The sequence below is a fragment of the Camelus ferus genome, chromosome 26 (assembly GCF_009834535.1).
Source record: "Camelus ferus isolate YT-003-E chromosome 26, BCGSAC_Cfer_1.0, whole genome shotgun sequence".
NCBI classification, from domain to species: domain Eukaryota; kingdom Metazoa; phylum Chordata; class Mammalia; order Artiodactyla; family Camelidae; genus Camelus; species Camelus ferus.
The window spans coordinates 17,428,750-17,448,363 of NC_045721.1; the positions used below are offsets into that span (position 1 = coordinate 17,428,750).

Genomic DNA, 19,614 nt, shown 5'->3' on the forward strand with positions numbered 1-19,614 from the left:
ATATGGGTATTTATGATACTACAAACAGGAAAAAGATAAAAAATGGGAACGGTTTTGTTTTTGTTTTTTTTTTTAAAAGGGTGAAGATTGGGTTAAGGGCTACAGAACTTGGTCAGATGGAGCCTCTGAACATTCCATTAGTTTGAGTCATGACTAATTCTTACTTGCACCCTCTCCAAGAGGCCAGTGTTTGAAAGGCTCAGGAATAAGAACCATTTCAGTTCTTCCCCTCAAGGACCAAAATATTCCTACTCCTTATGAACCTCAGGCCAGATTCCTGCAAGACCAGTGCACGTAACTTGGCACTTCAGGACAGACCTTCCCTATACGACACAGCTAAATGTCAGCACAGCCTCTCCTATCTGAAAATCCTACAGCATAAACTAGAACAAAATGCAGTGGTAAATATCAAACAGTGAATTTAACTTGTAGACTGAGATTGGAGAAAGGCTAAACTGTGGTTATGTTTATATTCCTTTTTAGAAAAAAAGTAATACAAAGCTATGCAAAGAGAGGTCCTACAAAGAGAGGTTCTTTTTCTTTCCCCAAAACAGAACCCTACAAATAAAGCCAACCCCTTCTGGACAACAAAGGTGTGTCAGGCTGAAAAACAGATGTCATTAAATCTTTCAAATGCCATTGAGTGATACAATATTTGAGGTCTCATTTCTCAACCCAAGTCAAACTTCTGTTATAAGTTATATGACGTTTGCTAATGGAATAAAATACTCTTTCATTTTAAAAGCAATACATACTCATTGGGGAAAAAAGATTATATCCTACCATCCAAGCCCAACCACAAATAATGAAATGTTAGTGTATTTTTTTCCAGTTTTTTCCCTAGGAATAGGTTTAGGCTTTGGGGACATTTTCTTACACAGTTACAGTAATAAATGACATAAAATCTTAGTATCTAGAGTTTTTACTTTTCCATGCTATTATTAAATAGCTAAAATTTTGATTTTATGAATTTAGACTCAAATCTTAGGGTTAAAAGAAACCTTACAGATTGTTTAGATCAATCCCCAGCCATTGAATAAACTTCCATACAATTCAGAACTTGGCCCGTGAGCAGACAGGTGCATTTTTTTACACAAAGCATTACTCTAGACTAAAGGTACGTGTTAGAGTTCTTTGTCCCTCTCTAATGCTTACATTCTCCAATAAAACATTCCCCTCGCCTTTATTTAATATTCGCTGAACAACTCAAGATCATAAAGTACTTATCACAAGACAGGAAAATATATTTTTCAGAAATAAAAATGCTGTTTTCTAAATGAGAAAATAGTTGTTTCCATCTCCATATAAAAGACTGCATCCTTTCCATGAAAGATTTGATAATAAAGATATATTGCATGCACAGTCAGGTGGGGTGTGGGTTAAAGTTGTCCTATTTTCATAAAATAACTTTACACTGTTTTGAGAACTGGACAGCAGCCTACACAAAACAAGTTTTCATAAAATCCCCTTTTCCCCACACTCTTCCCCAGTGAGATATGGGGAAACACTTGAAACAGATCACTGAAGAAAAAACAATGATACGGGTGACTTTTCATCTGAGGGGTGAGCATGAGAGGGGGGAAGGGATTGCTCACAAATTCCAAACATGATTAAATATAACCATCTCCTCAGTTTGGCTTGATATGATCACTTGATAGAGTTTGTTTCCCTTATTTCACCACCATTTTTCTTATAAATAAACAGATCTGCATATTATCACACATGTATCAAACATGTTGTTTCTGTTAGTAAGTGCCTCAGTTCTCAGACTGAATCTTTATCCAAGTAAGAAATTGAAAGGTGAAACGTCTTTGAATGATGTCATTGCTGAGGTCGTTTCAAGGACTTGGGAGATTGTTGTCAAGAGCTGCATTCTCCCTGATGTCAATTGATCTCTGTCAAGTTACTTAGCTTTTACTCTGGCAGTGCTAGCATTTCATGAATTCAAAATATTATTCCTTAATATGAGCTCCTAACATTTAAAAATAATATTTTAAAATCTAATTAATTACAATGATTACTTACTGAATTCCTAAGAGAGAAGAATCACTTGGATGCTTTTGTCTGGGTAGAATAAACACAAGAGCTGGACTGTATTAACTGCTATATAATTTTTTTTACCAGTATTTTCCATTACTAATCATTTTCCAAGAAAAAATAAAAAGGAATAAAGTGGAACAGCAAACTTCTAATTGGCTTTGTCTTTTGATTCTGTTTGACCATCAACAGTGATGTAAGACTTGGATAGAATGTTGCCTCTCCGTGACATGTTTAAATTTTTTGTTTACCTTTAGTGTATACACTTCATTGTGCTTTTATGGAATGACTCCAGCAGCCCATAAACTAATGCTTTGCAAAGCCTGAATACAAATGTTCGAAGCCTGTGTTAGAAACACTTCCTTTTATGATCTGAGTAGAAAATAGAGGTTTTTCGTGTTTTTTTTTTTTAACAAATTACACTTTTGTGACCTTTGCGGTAACTAAAACTGAAAATGGCAAAGAAAAAGCTTGGAGTTGATTAACTTGTGTGCTGCTTTTTAGAAGTACTACTAGAGATTATAACCGCACAAATATTTTCAGAGAAGATGCCTCATTTACAGGATAGTTGCTATTCATGTGTATCATTTTAAGACTAAGAAGAAATAAGAGCATCAGATTTTGCCCCCATAAAGCCATCATATTATGTTAACTGATCTTTGTAAATCCAATTCTATACATCAAGTTCTTTAAAGCATATCATACTTATCTTTAAAAAAAAAAAAGATAAATTCCACAAACCTTGAGTCCTTCAGTACTGCCTGATTTACTCTATTAATTAACCTGAGAGATTTTATATATATAATCCACCAAAACTAAATTAGGCGATTAACCTTCTGTCTTCTTTCATATCCCAAAGAGTAACAAAGCTTTGAATCATGGCCGTTGTCATTACTTACGATTATTTCCCATTCACATTTTTCATGCCGTAATAATAGCTAATCATAACAATTAATCATAAAACACAGCCAATCCAAATTCATTATTAAATCAGCCAAAACTATCAGTCTGTACCACTATATGAATGTTTGACTACACACGTTTTCACATGTTCTGGGATTCAGCATTTTTCTAAAGCCACATGTGGTTGTTTCAGTCATTCTGCTACCTAATATCAGCAACTACATTGTCACCCAACCGACTCTTAGGCAATGAACCATTATTGTGGAGGAAAAAAATAAAAAGAATCCATAAGATATTAGCCAATTCAATCATATTATAACCTCATCGGCTATTGTATTCAACCCAGGCCTTCCTTTCAAGTTCAGGAAGCTGTTAAAACATGCTGTCCAAGGTTGAGGAGAGGAAAGCTCCTCTTTATCACATCACAGATTTTCAGGTGCCATGAGATTTGGGGCAGCTGGAGTCCAAGAATCAGCAGGGCTAGTGTTTGAAGCTGCACCCCATTTGCCTCATTGTAACTGTAAGAGGGCTTTGCCAGGAGACCTAGGTGGGGGAGCAGGGAGTATGTGTGATGACTGCCTGCCCAGGAGAACCAAAAGGAAGCACCTCGCTGCTTGAGTCCCCGAGGAAGCTGCTGGTGTTCTCCTGCACAAGAGTCGCAACACAAAACTCTGGTTCCACCCCTAAGAAATGGATATAATCTCTTTTCTAAAAAGCACCATCCCACAACTCACTCTCTAAAATGACAGGAAGAAAAAAAATGATACGAACAAGACTAGTCTAAGATCTTTTTATTTTTAAAAAAAACAGTCTCCATTAACATTTCAAATCATCATAAATGTGTGTAGTATTTGAGATCTGTTTGAAACACTGGTGGCAGAGTCACTAAGTAAAGGAAGTTGATGTGAATGTGTGATTGAAAAATACTGTAAAGATTTATCTTACCAGTTCTGCCAAATGAAAAGATTTGGAAAGGGAATCAACTCATGTGTGTTTTAGCATTCCCTCTTGGTTTTCTTCCGTTGCTTGGAGGAGAAAAAAATTAGTGACTTTACAAAATTATAAATCTACATAAAAATTGGAAAACTTGATCACTACATTAAAAGATAATAATATAGAGTTTCAGATCATTCAGGTATGTTTCAAACTCAGAGTTTAGGACTGAAGTTTGGGCCTTTTCCCCATAAAGCAAAAATTCTTTTGTGAATCATACATTCGCTATCTCTGAATTGCTGGGAATTGCTTAAGTCTTTTTGGGACTAGAGTAAACATAAACACACAACATGAAATCATCACAATAAAAAGGGAGGCATTTCTATATATGTTATTCTGCTTTCAAAAAGAAAAAGTCGTTTAACTCTTATTATTTTTTCTAAATTTAAGGTTATATCTTAATGCAAATTAAGAATTTTGTTTTTTGTCATAGGTATTAAGAAAAAAATCAGAAAAATGTGGATTATTTAAAATGATTCAGTCCAGTTACTCATAAATGTTCATTCCCTTTCTGATGGTTTTATTCTCCCATTTCCTACAATGGGGGAAACGTTAATAGAGGAGAAAGCATATGTAATTCCTACTTGAGAAAATGTCAAGTAGAATCATTTTTCTAAGCCAAAAATCTCATTTCTGACACAAAATTTCTGTATTCGAATGAGTCCTGTGAGAATGTCTTAAAAGTCAAAAGAAGGCATTAGGGAGCAGACAAAAGGTATAATATTCAAATTATTTTATAATATTTTAAGTAAGGTCAATCAATCCCTTTGCACCTTAACATCTGAAGGATGAATACAGCACGTGTACAGTTCACGGAGAATGGTGTCCTCCTTTTACCCGGCCATTAATCTCGTAGTGGGTAAAGAAGCCTTGATTAACAAGAGCGATGCTGTCGGTCTGCATTAATGGCTTTGTCGTGCATTCTGTGGCTCTGTGTATTTTGTCTGCCATTGTACAGGAGTTCAGACCCATTGGTGCCGCGCACAACAGAAGGGCCCAGCCTTTTGTTGCAGCAGCAAACATTGATGACAAAAGACAGGTAGTGAGCGCTTCCTATAACTCACCCATTGGGCTCTATTCAACTAGCAATATACAAGATGCGCTTCACGGACAGCTGCGGGGTCTCATTCCTAGTTCACCTCAAAAGTAAGTATTCGACTTGGTTTCTGGCCACCATGTTTTAACGGTGATAGTGCGACTTCTTTTCCTTTCAAAAGTCCAGCTCTTGCTGTTTTATTTTTACTTTCCTGAAGGCACCATCAGGTTTTTATTTTAAAGACAAGCATCTAGAACATGGTTCTAATGTTCTGGAGTCCAGTCCGCCAGTTACCGAACATTTAGTGAATAGATGGTTAAAAGGAAGAAATCGCTCTGGTTCCATCATCACCCTTCTTAGCCATGTCAATATTTGGTGGTAAATAATCCTTTCTGTACAGTTACTGTTTAATTTAATCTAAAATATAAGTATATGCATTAATCTTCCACTGAGGGACTTTTTTAACCCTTTGTCTTTACAGGATGTGAACTACTTTGAACACAAGCACAATGTTCGGCCCAAACCTTTCATAATCCCAGGCCGAAGCAGGTCATAAGCTTTAAGACTGTGAAGTTTGAAGTGCATGCTTCTTTAACAAATCCTGCTAAGCACCATGCAATGTAACTCTTAGGTGTTTGGAGTGACTTTTATCATTTTGAAGCTTATTTCAAAAGCAAAAGAAACAAACTCACTAAGCAAAGAATAGCAGCCAACTAACCTCCATTTCCGAGAGTAAATACTGACAAGATTACAGTGCTGTGAAATATTATGCAATCCCCGTGTGTATTTATAACTAATGCCCCTGCTGTTCACAGGATCGCATCCAGAACACGGTGACCTTTGAGGCAGGCAGACATACTCTACCCCAGGGCAGGAAGGCCCAGTCAGAGGGAACAAAAATGAAAACCAGCCCCAGTCAGGAGTGAGGAAGCAGGAGACAAAGCTGGAAAGGCTGGTGGAGCTTTGTGTGCTTGAGAGGCTGATTATTTCATCTTAGCACCTGCTTCTCACTGTGCCCTCAGAGCCCACCAGGTAACCCCACTCATTCTACGTAAAAATATATCTGCATTCTTATGGGTGCTTGCACAGGAAGAGAGGCCACCTGAAAAGGAATTATTCCACTTGAGGGGAAATAAGTACAAAGAAAGAAAGAGTTAGGAGGGAGGGAGATTTATTCAGTTATCCTCAGAGGTAACTGTCAGTCAGAAAAACAGATCATCAATGATCCTGTTCAGATCTTCTCCAGAAGTTAAATTCCAACTTACGAGGGAAGAAATTAATGTCCTGTATTGCCACATCATGAAACAGTGACTTCAAGAAACCTCAAACCCATTTCTCTAACCTCAGCTACATCAGTCAGCCCAGAGGAAGGAAGTTGGTGGTTAGGCTAGATTGATCCTAACAAGTTAGAATCACTGAATAATGATCTACATCAGGTGTCTCAAATTAGTGGCCTGCAGGTAGTCAATTCACAGTGTTTTATTTAACCCTCCTGTTGTTTAAAAATATTAAATTGAGTTAAGTGCTTTAAGATGGAACACCCACTCTCCATCTTGTCAGAATGCCCGGCACTCCTAAGCTATGACACCTGGTCCATTGTCATATACGTGTGACCCTCCTGGGCCCTGCAGACATCTTAGTTTATGATGCCTGCTGTAGATAGTAAGTCATCACTTGATACATGATTTCCATGTGCTGACCTTTCCATAAGCTAGAGTCAGGGCCAGAGGATTACTTCAAAATAAGCCAGGCAATTTAGTGATATCAGATTCAGAAAGAAGCAACGGAGTAGAAGAGCAGGAGAAAGATGCTTAAAAAAGGCAATGACTACCAAGTACATCTCCCCCGACTGGAATGTAAACATCATATCCCCAGTACCTAGAAATGAGGCTCGGACAGAGTAAATGCTCCACAGGTGTTCATTAGGAATAAAATCCCAAGAGTGCCTAATCGTACTTCCTGAGTAGCAAGAAGAGTCAGGAGCTGTCATTCCTCTCTCAGACTTGTTCTACACAATTCTTTTTTACTTCTCTTAGTTTTTCCCTATTTCATTTTCAGTTGTTCCTATTCCATTTTTCTCTGCATCTTTTCTCTATTTCTCCACAATCAACAGCTTCCTAACTCCACTCTCAATAACATTAAAAAACATAAAAGCTAAAATGCTCTTTTACTGTTGAATATATATATACACACACACATATATCTTCCTTAAGAAACATAGTGAAACTGATATACTTGCATTCTTTTGAGGTTAGCATAAGTGGAAGTTCACTAACTTGAGCGTTAGGACTTTAGGAGGCTTAAATAAAATAATACATTACAGTTAATACAGATCTTGCTTTTGCTAAAGACCAACAACATTAATAAAAATTCAGGAAAAGTCAGGGAGATTCAGTTATGTAATGCCTTTCTTTTATATTTTCATTTCAATTCAAACATGGTGATGATGACAAGCCAGTCAATTCTGTCACTGTGAAGTGCCTTTCAGTATAGCTGAATTTGGGAGAGGGGAGAGGAAAAACAGGGATGAGGGGATCTGCTTAAAAAACAGGTACCAGTACATAAACCTTAAAAAATCGTAAAAATGATTCCGCTATCCTTCCTTTCTTCCGTGCCCCCTCACTATTTGCTCAAGTTTCTGAATTTCTTGTTCTTACCAAATGATTCCTCATCAAGGTGGAATTTTGAGTGGCTACTTACCAAGCAATAATTACACCATTAATGCACAATTTTTGAATCTGAAGTAAGTTGGAGATGCTAATATGTCCATCTCCGTGGGGTCTTACTACTAGCTAGGGTTCTTTTAATGTTTTCACCAAAAATTGAAGCATTTTAAAAGACCAGTATTTTCCTATGAAAATATGTAAATCTTTAAAGTCAAAGCTATCAATAAAAATAAATACAAGGCATTTTACAGATCTGAATGATAAAATACAATCTGGTGAGTGGTTTTTGGACAAGTCCCCGCTGGAAGCATGTCCCCAAAAGTCTGTATACACACCAGGGAAATTCATTCTCTGTCTAATGATCCATTCAGGTGCACAGCAGTAATGGGGGGTATAATCAACCTTAGGGGTTGCCAAGTCAGTAAGTCAACGTCAAGAAATCTTGATAATACCTACCTTTCCAGGTCACAGGAACAGGTCATGGTGACCCATGATGATCTCCACAGTGACTGGAGTCCATGAAAACTATTCTGTTTAGAGCATGAGTTCACAAGATCTTTTAAAATTGTCCCAGAAATTTATAAAAAGATAATTCTTGTTTGCTTAGGGTTTGTTTCCTATGTATTCAATTAGACATGGGCCCTAAATAGAATGATAAAGAAATTAGGAAACAGAAGACACGATCTCTGCTTAAATAAAGTTATGCACATAAGCATGCATGGATGTAAGAACACAAAAAACAGAAAAAGACAACACTAACCACAACTGTAAAATAAGGTATGTCTGGTATCTGTAAGTTCTGAGTTGGTCATAGTTTGCCTCTGCTCTGTCTAGCACTACGCCTGGCTCACAGGAAGCTCAGAGCAGTTATAAATGCTTGTCGAAAAGTTCACTGTTTTGAGCCCAAGTCTCCCAATATTTAACTCAGTGTCTCAAATCCCTAAATTACAATTTAATAAACTTCACCATACTGAGGTCCATCAATATAATCCTGACTAAACTGCAGATAACTGAAATTTTATTTCTGTTCTTTTACCAAATGAAGTCAATTTCAGCACCCAGTATAGTGTGGAGTCTCTGAAAATGGTGAATAAACCACTTGACATTTTTGTATGGGATCAATCAGTTTACAGATTGAGTTTCAAACAGGTTCTCAACAGGCAGGAAGTAATAGAGCAAATTTGTATTTACCTGCCTTGTTTAGTCTGTGTAGATGGTTGAATTGGATAGCACAATACAAAAAAAAAATTGTTTAATTCATTTAGTGACATGGGCTGCCCAGACTAATCAGGCTGCAACACTGATGAAGCCAACAAAATCAGTTTTCAGTACGTCCTTCTGGTTTTTGCTCTCTGTATGAGGCTGAGGTTGGCATTAGCAGTCCTAGAAATCAAATGCAGATACAAGGCTATACCTGAGCCCTAAGAGAACACTGACCTCAAGATAAACACACCATATAAATCGTTCTCTGGCTTGAGTTTACAGCAACACTAACCTGCAGGCATGATAGAAGTTTACGTTAATATTTCTTTTGGCTTTGTCTTAAATGACTGTGCTTTAAAATATATATATATAATATATTCTCAGAATTTTTCTCAAAAAATGAATTTCTCATGCTGAACTTAAACTGCATGTAGAAAAAGGACATTTTGGTCATCAGCATGTCAGCTGTGACTAACCTCCTACCCACAGAGAATTCTGTTTATAGAGACTATGAAATTTCTGCAGTTGTTCTTAAAGTTGCATGACTGGCTTTTCTAATGGTTTAATAAGTTCCCTTAAGTGGTATTTAAAGGAAATGAGAAATATGCATGGAAATATATGTGTGCTTTACAAAATTTTACATATAGCTATGTATAAAAGAAATATATCTTAGCCCTATGTGCCATCTGAAGAGGCTGAGATCACCTTATTTGCCCTCTAATCATTAATTTCAAGGTGACAAGCATTTATTGGCTGCTTGTAGAGCCTACATTAAATCATTGAACAATTTTTAAAGTGTAGTTTTCACAAAAAGAATGAAAATAGAAAAAGTTAAAATGGTAATAAAACATTTCCAAAATAGTCCTGAAACATTATCTTTATTACACAACCTACAAGTTGCCTATTGCCATTCAATTAAAGCCCAATTGCATTTCTGAAAATACTTATTTTGAAATGTGTAGCCTAAATATTTGATTGGATCTTCATGCTGCATATTCAGTTACTCTTTGTGAAGGATCATTCATTAAAATTTCAGTTTTAAATACTGCAGCTCAGAAATGTAAAAGGGTGCCCAGCCAATGTAACTTCTCTGAACCGCTTACTTCATGCACAACTCTTTATATGTGTAACTCTCGCCTAATAGAACATATTGTCTAGAAGAACAGAGCCAAAAAATGCAACATCACCTGTAACTTCTAATTTCGTTAAACTTTTTTCAATCATGAATTTTTAAACGTCTTCCCTTTTAAAGTAAAGTCTAGCCAGAAAGAAACATTTCTTTTTAATTTGATTTGCTTCACTTCTTACTTTTTGCCTTCAATTCCTTTTAACCTCTCTGTACTTGTTCTCTGTGTTCTGTCTGGACTTTCTGGTTTCTGTGTCACGTCTGTGTAACGTGTTCATTAACACAGTGGATGCAGTACTCCGTCCGGTATTGACGGTGGCAGTGGACGTAGCACCCCTTCTTCTGTCAGTACTCTTAGTACTATTTGCCCAGGTGACTTGAAAGTTGCTGCTAAGATGGCCCCTAACATTCCTTTGGAAATGGAACTTCCGGGTGTGAAGATTGTACATGCTCAGTTTAATACACCTATGCAGTTGTACTCAGATGACAATATTATGGAAACACTTCAGGGTCAGGTTTCAACAGCTCTAGGGGAAACACCCTCAATGAGGTAATATGAGTCTTTCTGAACCATGGGCATATTAACTAAACACATGGGCAATGTCAACTTTACTGGTGTCTTGAAATGCTGTCTTAATTGAAAGAATGCTATGTGAAGAACTTTCAAGAAAAAAATACTAAGGATCTATCGCAAATATCCAGGCTTAATGATAAAGGTGATTTGAAAAATTAACCAAGTAGAGTTTTATGTGACAGATCGCAAGAAAATGAAATCATGGAAGGGCCAAATGTATATATCTTTTGAAAAACTACAATGTACTTTATGCGTGGTACAATACTTCTCAAAAGTGATTTACAATCTAGTATACTCTGTGTTTCTTCTTTGGGGGGTCAAAAACTGGGAAAGGGATGGGAGGTTCAGAGAAGTTTCAAAAGAGATGATACCTCTTCTCTCTTCTAATGGCATCTTCTAGAGAGGTTCATTATTTTTCCATTTAAAATGTTTGCCATGAATAAGAGTTTATAAGTGAATACCTCAAACTATTAATGTAGATATTTAGTTTCCACTGGTCTCCATTTTGACTGATTTCTTCTTTGTTATGCATAATTGTTCAAAGTAATTTTGCCATCAAGTATTGTCAATTACAAAGATTTATTACAAGATAAAAATATTATTACTTCTTTCAATATTACAGAACCACTTTTTATAAAGTATTATGATGCTTATGAGTGTTATGTAAAAATATCCCAAAGATAACTCTTGGGATAAATACAATGAGATAATATTAGGGTGATGTATTTCAAAGCCATTTTGCAAGGGACTTCAGATATACAAGATGATTATTTCCAAATATGATATAGGTAATAAAAAATATGTGCAAATAGCAACTACCTTTTATAGACAATGTCATTATATGACATAAAATCAAAAAGCATTTGGTGCCTAACATGTAGTTTTACTGTGGCATTTTTTATTGTTAATCATGAATTTATCTGTAGAAATTTTATTAAAATTAAGTTTCTATCATTTTTGTAAATGAATTGTAATGTGGCTATTTAGAAAATATTAGTGTAGTCAATATAACTGATATATATCTGAAAGTTGCTACATTATGCACTTTCAAACACTAACAAGTTGAATTTCTTCAATTTACAAGCAAAACGGACACCTTGGTTGTTTCCAAAAGTTAACAAAGCAAATTAACCTTAAAAACAAAACTAAACCATACACTTTTGCTTTAATATCAGAAATGAATCTGAATTTTATTGACCACTTGATGACTGAGAATAATCAAACGGGGCTCACTCGAGCACTTTCTATCATGTATATGTTGCTTTTTTTTTCCTGAGAAAGGTTAATTTTGTTCACATTATAATTATATATCCAACAGACACAGGTGCTATTTTTTAAGTTATTATTTCCTAACGATCACATTTTTGTCACCCTCCAAAGGATTTTGCCACGTGGAGAAGTGCTGATGTGACCCCCAGGTTCATTAATGATATTGTTAAGGCCACCTATGTGAATTCACATTTTATTTTCACCTGTAATAGAGATTAACTTGAAAATGCTGAGTCTCTGCTCAGGAGTTGCTGTAAATATAGTGATCACTGCTAATTGATAGCTTGTGACTTGCTGCATGTACACGACGCCCCTGACGCTGCTCCGCCTGCCACGCTGTGTTTCAGTGAACCCACGGCCTCCGTGCCCCCCGAGTCGGATGTGTACCGGATGCTGCATGACAATCGGAATGAACCCGCTCAGCCTCGCCAGTCAGGCTCCTTCAGAGTGCTCCAGGAGCTAGTTAACGACGGCCCCGGTGAGCAGCCGTGAACGTCGGCTGAAACATTATAGACAGAGTCTACTGGAAGGGTCAGGGGAGGGGAAGATGACAAACATGATGGGGATGAGTCTAAAAACTGATTTCAATCAGGCATCAAATGAATCTTTGCTAAGAAGGGTTTGGGTGCTGCCTGGTTTAGGAAAGGAACTTCCAGGACATAGACAAGTAGTCCCTAACCTGATGGTAAAAGGGCACCAAAGATAAATCCCATCCACAGTAGTCAAGGGCTAGCTCAGCTGACAGATCATAAAATACAGTTTTAAATCAATATTGCCAAATTTCTCAGCCTCCCCCATGTCCCATGTTATCGTGATCATCAAAATTTTTAAATGACACTGGAATGAACCCTTACTGTGTTCCAAATCCTGTGCTGAGTACTCTGCATATATGATCATTTAATCCTCATAATAACTCAGTGAGGTAAGAGCTAGTATTTTCCCTATTCAACAAAAGAGAAACTGAGGCATAGAGAGGGCAGATTTGTACAGAGTCACACAGCAAGTGAGAAACAGAGCTGGGTCTTCAGCCCACTCCTGCTGTCTTCAGAGTTCATACTCTTACTAATGTTTTTTCACTTTCTCCAAAAAAAACATTATGCCATACACCAGAAATTGATACAACATTGTAAACTGACTACAGTTCAATTTTTAAAAATTAAAAAATAATAGCTATGTATTGCTGGTGGGGGATGTAGAATAGTGCAGCTGCTCTGAAAAACAGTATGGCCGTTCCTCAAAAAGTTAAGCATAGAATTGCCATAGGATCCAGCAATCCCACTCCTACGTGTCTACTCAGGAGAAGTGAAAGCAGGGACCCAAACCAATACTGTACACCAGTGTTCATAGCAGCATTATTCACAGAAGCCAAAAGGTGGAAACAACCTAAATGTCTACCCATAGATGAATGGGTAAACATAATGTGGTATATCCATTTAATGGAATATTATTCAGCCTTAAAAAAGGAATGCTACAACATGGATGAACCTTGAAAATATTTTACTAAGTAAAATAAGCCAGAGACATAAGGACAAACATATGATCCATTTATATGAGGAGCCTAGAATAGGCAAGTCAGAGAGACAGCAAGTAGAATAGAGCTTACCAGGGACTGGAAGGAGGGAGTTAATATTCTCTGGGTACAGAGTTTGCTTTGGATGATGAGAAAGTTCCAGAAATAGGTATTTGTGATGGTTGCACAACATTGTGAATGTACATTAGCTACTGAATCACACAGTTAAAAATGGCTAAGATGGTCAATTTTATGTAATATTTTTAAATATTGAACCACAATAGAAAAAGAAAGAGTGCAAAATGTCCTCTGCCCCTTTCAGCCCCCTACAACAACAACAACAACAATTTTTAACTAATTTCATTTTGTAAGGTCCTGCTTCAGAACAAGTTATGCTTAAACCAGTCCTGCTCTTTTTGAAATGATAGTACGGGTGCAACTAAGAATTCCTTAGGTTAAAGTGCACACCTTAAAATAGAAGCAAAGTATAAACTGCAGCCAGCTGTTCCCTTGCCATAAATGGCAACACTCTGTTTTTCAGATGACCGTCCTGCTGGAACTCGGAGTGTGAGAGCTCCAGTTACTAAAGTCCATGGCGGTGCCGGCAGCACACAGAGGATGCCACTCTGTGACAAATGTGGGAGTGGCATAGTGTAAGTTTCATCTGCAACCCAAAAATGCATCATAAGGTGTCAGTTCTCTATTTCTTCTACTTGAAGACTCCATATAACTTTTATAAAAAACAAATTTCTGTTCATCGATTTGAAATATAAGGTCCATGACATTTAGCACATTTTGACCGGAATTCCTTAGATGTACCCCTAAGTTGGCATAAAATGTAAGTCAGAAATCTTGACTTATAATTTCATATATATATCCAGATATATTCAGGAAAGAAATTGCCGCAGAGGTATATTTTAAAATCTTTTCCAAGAATCATAACTTCACTTCAGAAAGCTTGTATATTTCCTTTTCTGTATAAATCCAGGGAAACACATATGGGGGTCATCTGGTTGTTAATTAAAACACATTATCTTTACGCAGTTTCTTAAGTTGCACAAATACTGAAATACGATTTTACAAAATACAGTTAGCTTCCATTTCAAGGGACTTTATGTGTGAATAGCCACACCTGCTGGTTCAAACCTTCAAGTGAACCAGATCACTTCAATCTGTCCACTTAATGCCCCACGGGGCTGCTTCTTCCAGCCCTTTTTTCTGTTTTTCTACCATCAGCTCATACACTGAGGCACCATCTGTCCAGTTACCCAGAATATATCCCAGGAGAGCAGTGGGAGAAAAGCGTGGTTAGAGCAAAAAGGAGACTGTGAGACAGAAATAAGCAGGACAGGGATCTCGGGAACAGAGAGGACCTCATTAAACACGATAGTTTGTGACATTACCCAAAGCAGATATTGCTCCTACATTGGAGTTAATTGTTTTGACAGTAGAGGCAAGTCCACCCACCCATGGAAATTCCATCTCTGCCTTTTGATCTGTTCTCTCTGTGTTCCATAGAATAAACAGAAGCTGGACCACCAAGATAGAAAGCAATCAGAGGGACATTTAGTGATATGGACAACAACCTTGGTCAAAGTCAGAATCCCCTGCAGAGGTGTCTGTCTTATCTGTGTCCTGTCTCCCTCTTTCAAAGAAACACTGGGGAAGGATCATGAAGTAAGATCCTATAATTTTTCTAAAAAAAAAACTTGTTTAAAAAAAATCTTAAAAATACACGTCAACATCAGAGAGAAACACGTGAAGGTTTATTATGGTTGTCTTGCTTCTCCCCGACAATTACATCAGTTTCACAGCTGTGCCCAGTTTCACAGCCGGAGGCTGTTCCTGGATGTGAAACAGATGACACCCACCTTATCCATAGTGCTGTCTCCCTTTGTATCGTGTTTTTGGCTTTGTTTTGTTTTTGTTTTCATGAGCCCTCCTTTTCCCCCAACAGCGGTGCCGTTGTGAAGGCGCGGGACAAGTACCGGCATCCCGAGTGCTTCGTGTGTGCTGACTGCAACCTCAACCTCAAGCAGAAGGGCTACTTCTTCGTGGAGGGGGAGCTGTACTGCGAAACTCACGCCCGAGCCCGCATGAGGCCGCCTGAGGGCTACGACACAGTTACTCTTTACCCCAAAGCTTAGGTCTTCAGCAGAACCGGCACGCATGCACCCACGCGCACCCACGCAGGAAGACGTTAATGGCTTGGGGCAGACGTAGAGCAAACTGCTGACTCCAAACCTAGAAGCAAGCTTTTAGACATTTATCTGACTGTATTCTCAGGAGAAGGAATGGGAGGCAGATGCCTGCTGTAACAGAAACATACATTCAACTCTTACTCTCTTTGAGGCTAGCAATAACTTAATGCTACTTAAAGCAATGATTTTTTATGCCATACTCTACAGTTTACATTTATATTATGACCATCAAACATGTAAACTTCAGGATATTTGGGGGAGTCTAATTGTCTTTCCTTAACAAGTTGATTTTGCAATTGTAGTAAATACCAAATGACAATCTTGTATTCTAACACAGCCTGCAGGTGTCTGTTATCTGTTTTAACTACTACAGTGCATGTCAGGGAGAAATTCCCTAGATTTCTCTAGTTTCATATTCAATTATACCACTGAATGCAACATACATAATAAATACACAAAATATTTTTTAAATACCTAATGAAGTGGCACTCAATGAATTCAGATGAAATCAACATTCCAACGAGAGGGCCCAGTCATATGTTGTGTACACTAACAACTCAGGTATTTTAAGAAAAATGCGGCTTCTTTAGTTTTTATAACTCCTTTACTCTCTCTTATGAGCCCATAGTTTCTGCTGATAAGAAGGGAAATTTTAAATTGGCTAGTTAAAGGCGATGCAGTCTCTTTCACATTAAAACCACTTCTGCTTTGAAAAGTCTCCTTCATTTTAAATGTCTCTCTCAGATAAATACTCAGAGTCAAGGCTCAGACTCCATTAAGGCTCTTCTTTATTCTCAAGGCTCACCGCCACTGCTTTCTCCTTTCCAAGGTGGCATCTCCAGGAGGGGACATTTAGGGGAACCCCTGAGGAAGGTGAGGGTGCTCGTCTCCCAGGGTCCTGCTTGTATTCACTGCTGAAATCCATGGTTCCACCTGTGGTCTGTTTTCTCAACGTAGTTGGGACCAAGCAACAACCCCACTTCTACCACCACCTCCAAAAGTCTCAGCTCAGCCTTCCCTGGAGTCCTGGACCCTTTGCATCTCAGACACGAACTCCATCTGGCCCTTGGCTGTACTCTAGTCACCTTGCCTCTCATTATGGTGGCCCCATGGCAATGCCCCTGACCTGCATGTCTTACCTACCTCCCATGCTCCTCACCAGGGACACATGGGGACATATGAAACTGTCCCCTCCAAGTACAAACCATGGGAACCAGCTGGCTTGGGAGGTAGGGAATGTCTTAGGCCCTTGGTCTCACCATCTTGTCACAAAGTCATCTCTACCCTACAGCAGCGGCTGCCTTTGGGTCTGGAGCAAAGGATTCTACTAACGTCCCAAATGGAAAATAGGGCCCAAGTTGTATTACTCTGGGGTTCTCCAAAACTTAACTATCTCTGACCCTGATCTGTCTGGGGTTTTGAACCAGTGAGAAGAGTCAGACCACCTGCCGGTCTCTGTGGGCACTGGAGATTGACAGTGGGATCCCGCACCAAAGCACTGATCCATTCACAGAGCTATTCAAACAAAATAGGAAACTCAGAGATCAAAGAAATGAATGTATCCAAATACATTACTTTTTTTTGTTCGGATGTTATTTTAAAATACTTTTTCTTCTGGGAAGATATAACCTTAAAAGTTTGGAAGCTGAGAGCAAATGAATGGTAACTGACTTCAGAAACCTGAGAACGTTAAAAATCCAAAGCAGCAATGGAAAAAAGTGACAACCAACCCAGTTTACTCTACAGCATCTTGAAAAGGCACGGGAATTCATAGCACCAGGCATTTCTGGACTAGTGGATAAAGGTGGAGATATGATAAGGAAGATGAGGTACAGGTGTGTGAGCAGCACTTAATGCTCAGAAGTGTCCCCTCTCCACCCCCTCCACCCCCACATCCCATGGCATTGCACAGTGGAAGTCTGCTAGGAATGATCTGGAGAAGATAAAACAGTATCTCTGGAGTCAGGAAACATGGTTGAGGGTACATGCACCGTACCAAGAAGAAGTTAATAAATAAGAATGAAAGACTTATAAGAAAAGTGTACATTAGACATTATATTGTACATTAATGTATATTTATGTTATATTTTAGGAGTGGTTTGGTCACTTTTTCCTACTGCTATAGACCTCAGCTATGATAAATGAGAGGCTTGTGATCTCAGGTTTTAAAAAAGATCATCTGAAGCTGAAAAACCCAGAAGTATTTTAGTCTGGTAATAAACTGCTAAGAATAGATGTGACTAGCTTGTTTTTGTGCAAGCTCTTGAATTTGTTCCAGATTCTTGAATCTGCAGCTGTTAGTCAACAGGTGAAAATGGATTCTCTAAGAAGAGCTACTATTTGAAGATTTTGAAATATTGTGACTCACGGATTTTTTTTTAATTGGCAGTAGAGATTTTAATTCTATCCTTTAGCAATGAACTTCCCAATAAAAAATAACTCAGACATTTTCAGGGCAGTTGTTAGACTGACTGACATGTGACTGGAAAAAGCAAATTCCCTGACAGAACACGCTCCACCACCTAAGGCCGAATGAAACAGAAACAGTCTCAGCACATTGAGAAAGGAGCACAGGTGACGTGTAATACCGTATCAGGAAACAGGAACTTTTAGTTCTAGTTTTATGAGATAGGACAATATTTCACTTAAATTTTCCAAAAGGATTTTCTCTCTATTTTTTAATTTATAAATTTATACCTCCTCTATCCTTTTGGAAAATTAAGGTGAAATATTGTCCTATCTCATAAAACTGTAACCTGTTATGGAGAGGGAAAAAAATATCAAAATAAACTTATTTGGGCAAAACCAGGGTTTCAGAATCAGAGAGTCTAGCACAGACCAGTTGGAAGAGTTTTTGAAAAGTTTCTAAACTTTCCCACGTTTCAGTTTTCCCCCATCTAGGAGATGGGGTTTTCCCCATTTCTGCAGTCTAAAGGAAATTTCATTATACTAGCTTTTTTATCTAATTCTAAACTATGTTCTGGGTAAGTAAATAATCACTTTACTTGACTTCAGCAACTTGGCAATAAGGAATTTTAGGGTCAAGATAGGTAGAATGAAAGCACAGATAAGAAAAACACATTTTAAAATTTATTAAAGTGTATACATAGCTGGTATAGGAAATTATATTCTTTATAATAAATGACAGGTCAATTGGATAGCCATATGAAAAATTAAGGACCTAAAATATAAGACTGGTTACTATAAAACTCTTAGAGGAAAACATAGGCAGAACACTCTTTGACATAAGCTGCAGCAATATTTTTTTGACCCAGCTCCTAGGGTAATGGAAATAAAAGCAAAGATAAACAAATGGGACATAATTAAACTTGGAAGCTTTTGCACAGCAAAGGAAACCATAAACAAAATGAAAAGACAGCTCCATTCTTCTTTCTCAAGATTGTTTTGACTATATGGAGTGTTTCCATACAAATTTTAATATTTTTGTTCCAGTTCTGTGAAAAAATGTCGTTGGTAGTTTGATAGGAATTGCATTGAATCTATATATTGCCTTGGGTAGTATGGCCATTTTAACAATATTGATTCTTCCAATCCAAGAACACAGTGTATCTTTCCATCTGTTTGTGTCATCTTCAATTTCTTTTTATCAGAGTCTTATAGTTTTCTGAGTACAGGTCCCTTGCCTCCTTAGGTAGGTTTATTCCTAGTTATTTTATACTTTTTGATGTGATGATAAATGAGATTGTTTCCTTAATCTCTTTTTCTGATATTTCATTGTTAGTGTATAGAAATGCAACTGATTTCTGTATATTAATTTTGTATCCTGCAACTTTACCAAAGTCATTGATAAGCTCTAGAAGTTTTCTGTTAGCATCTTTAGGGTTTTCTATGTGTAGTATTATGTCATCTGCAGACAGTGACAGTTTTACTTCTTCTTTTCCAATTTGGATTCATTTTATTTATTTTTCTTCTCTAATTGCTATGGCTAGGACTCCCAAAACTATGTTGAATAAAAGCAGCGAGGATGAGCATCCTTGTCTTGTTCCTGATCTTAGAGGAAATGCTTTCAGCTTTTCACCATCGAGTATGATGTTAGCTGTGGGTTTGTCACATATGGCCTTTATACATTGAGATA

At 37.6% G+C, this 19,614-nt stretch overlaps 2 protein-coding genes across 4 annotated transcripts in view; one reads left to right on the forward strand and one right to left on the reverse strand.

Annotated features, from left to right (window-relative positions):
• Window positions 1-16,233, forward strand: part of PDLIM3 (PDZ and LIM domain 3) — a 28,836-nt gene extending 12,603 nt beyond the window's left edge. Inside the window, exons 4-8 of one of the 3 annotated variants that reach the window (XM_006178353.2) lie at window positions 5,451-5,518; window positions 10,251-10,514; window positions 12,155-12,285; window positions 13,859-13,970; window positions 15,275-16,233. In XM_006178353.2, the coding sequence (XP_006178415.1) occupies window positions 5,451-5,518; window positions 10,251-10,514; window positions 12,155-12,285; window positions 13,859-13,970; window positions 15,275-15,464 (765 nt within the window). In that variant the 3' untranslated portion in view covers window positions 15,465-16,233. Of the gene's footprint in view, window positions 1-4,891; window positions 5,080-5,450; window positions 5,519-10,250; window positions 10,515-12,154; window positions 12,286-13,858; window positions 13,971-15,274 lie in introns of all 3 variants that reach the window. The other 2 variants (XM_006178354.3, XM_006178355.3) reach the window with 2 other exon arrangements.
• Window positions 1-19,614, reverse strand: part of C26H4orf47 (chromosome 26 C4orf47 homolog) — a 137,803-nt gene that overhangs the window by 87,238 nt on the left and 30,951 nt on the right. The window lies entirely within an intron of this gene.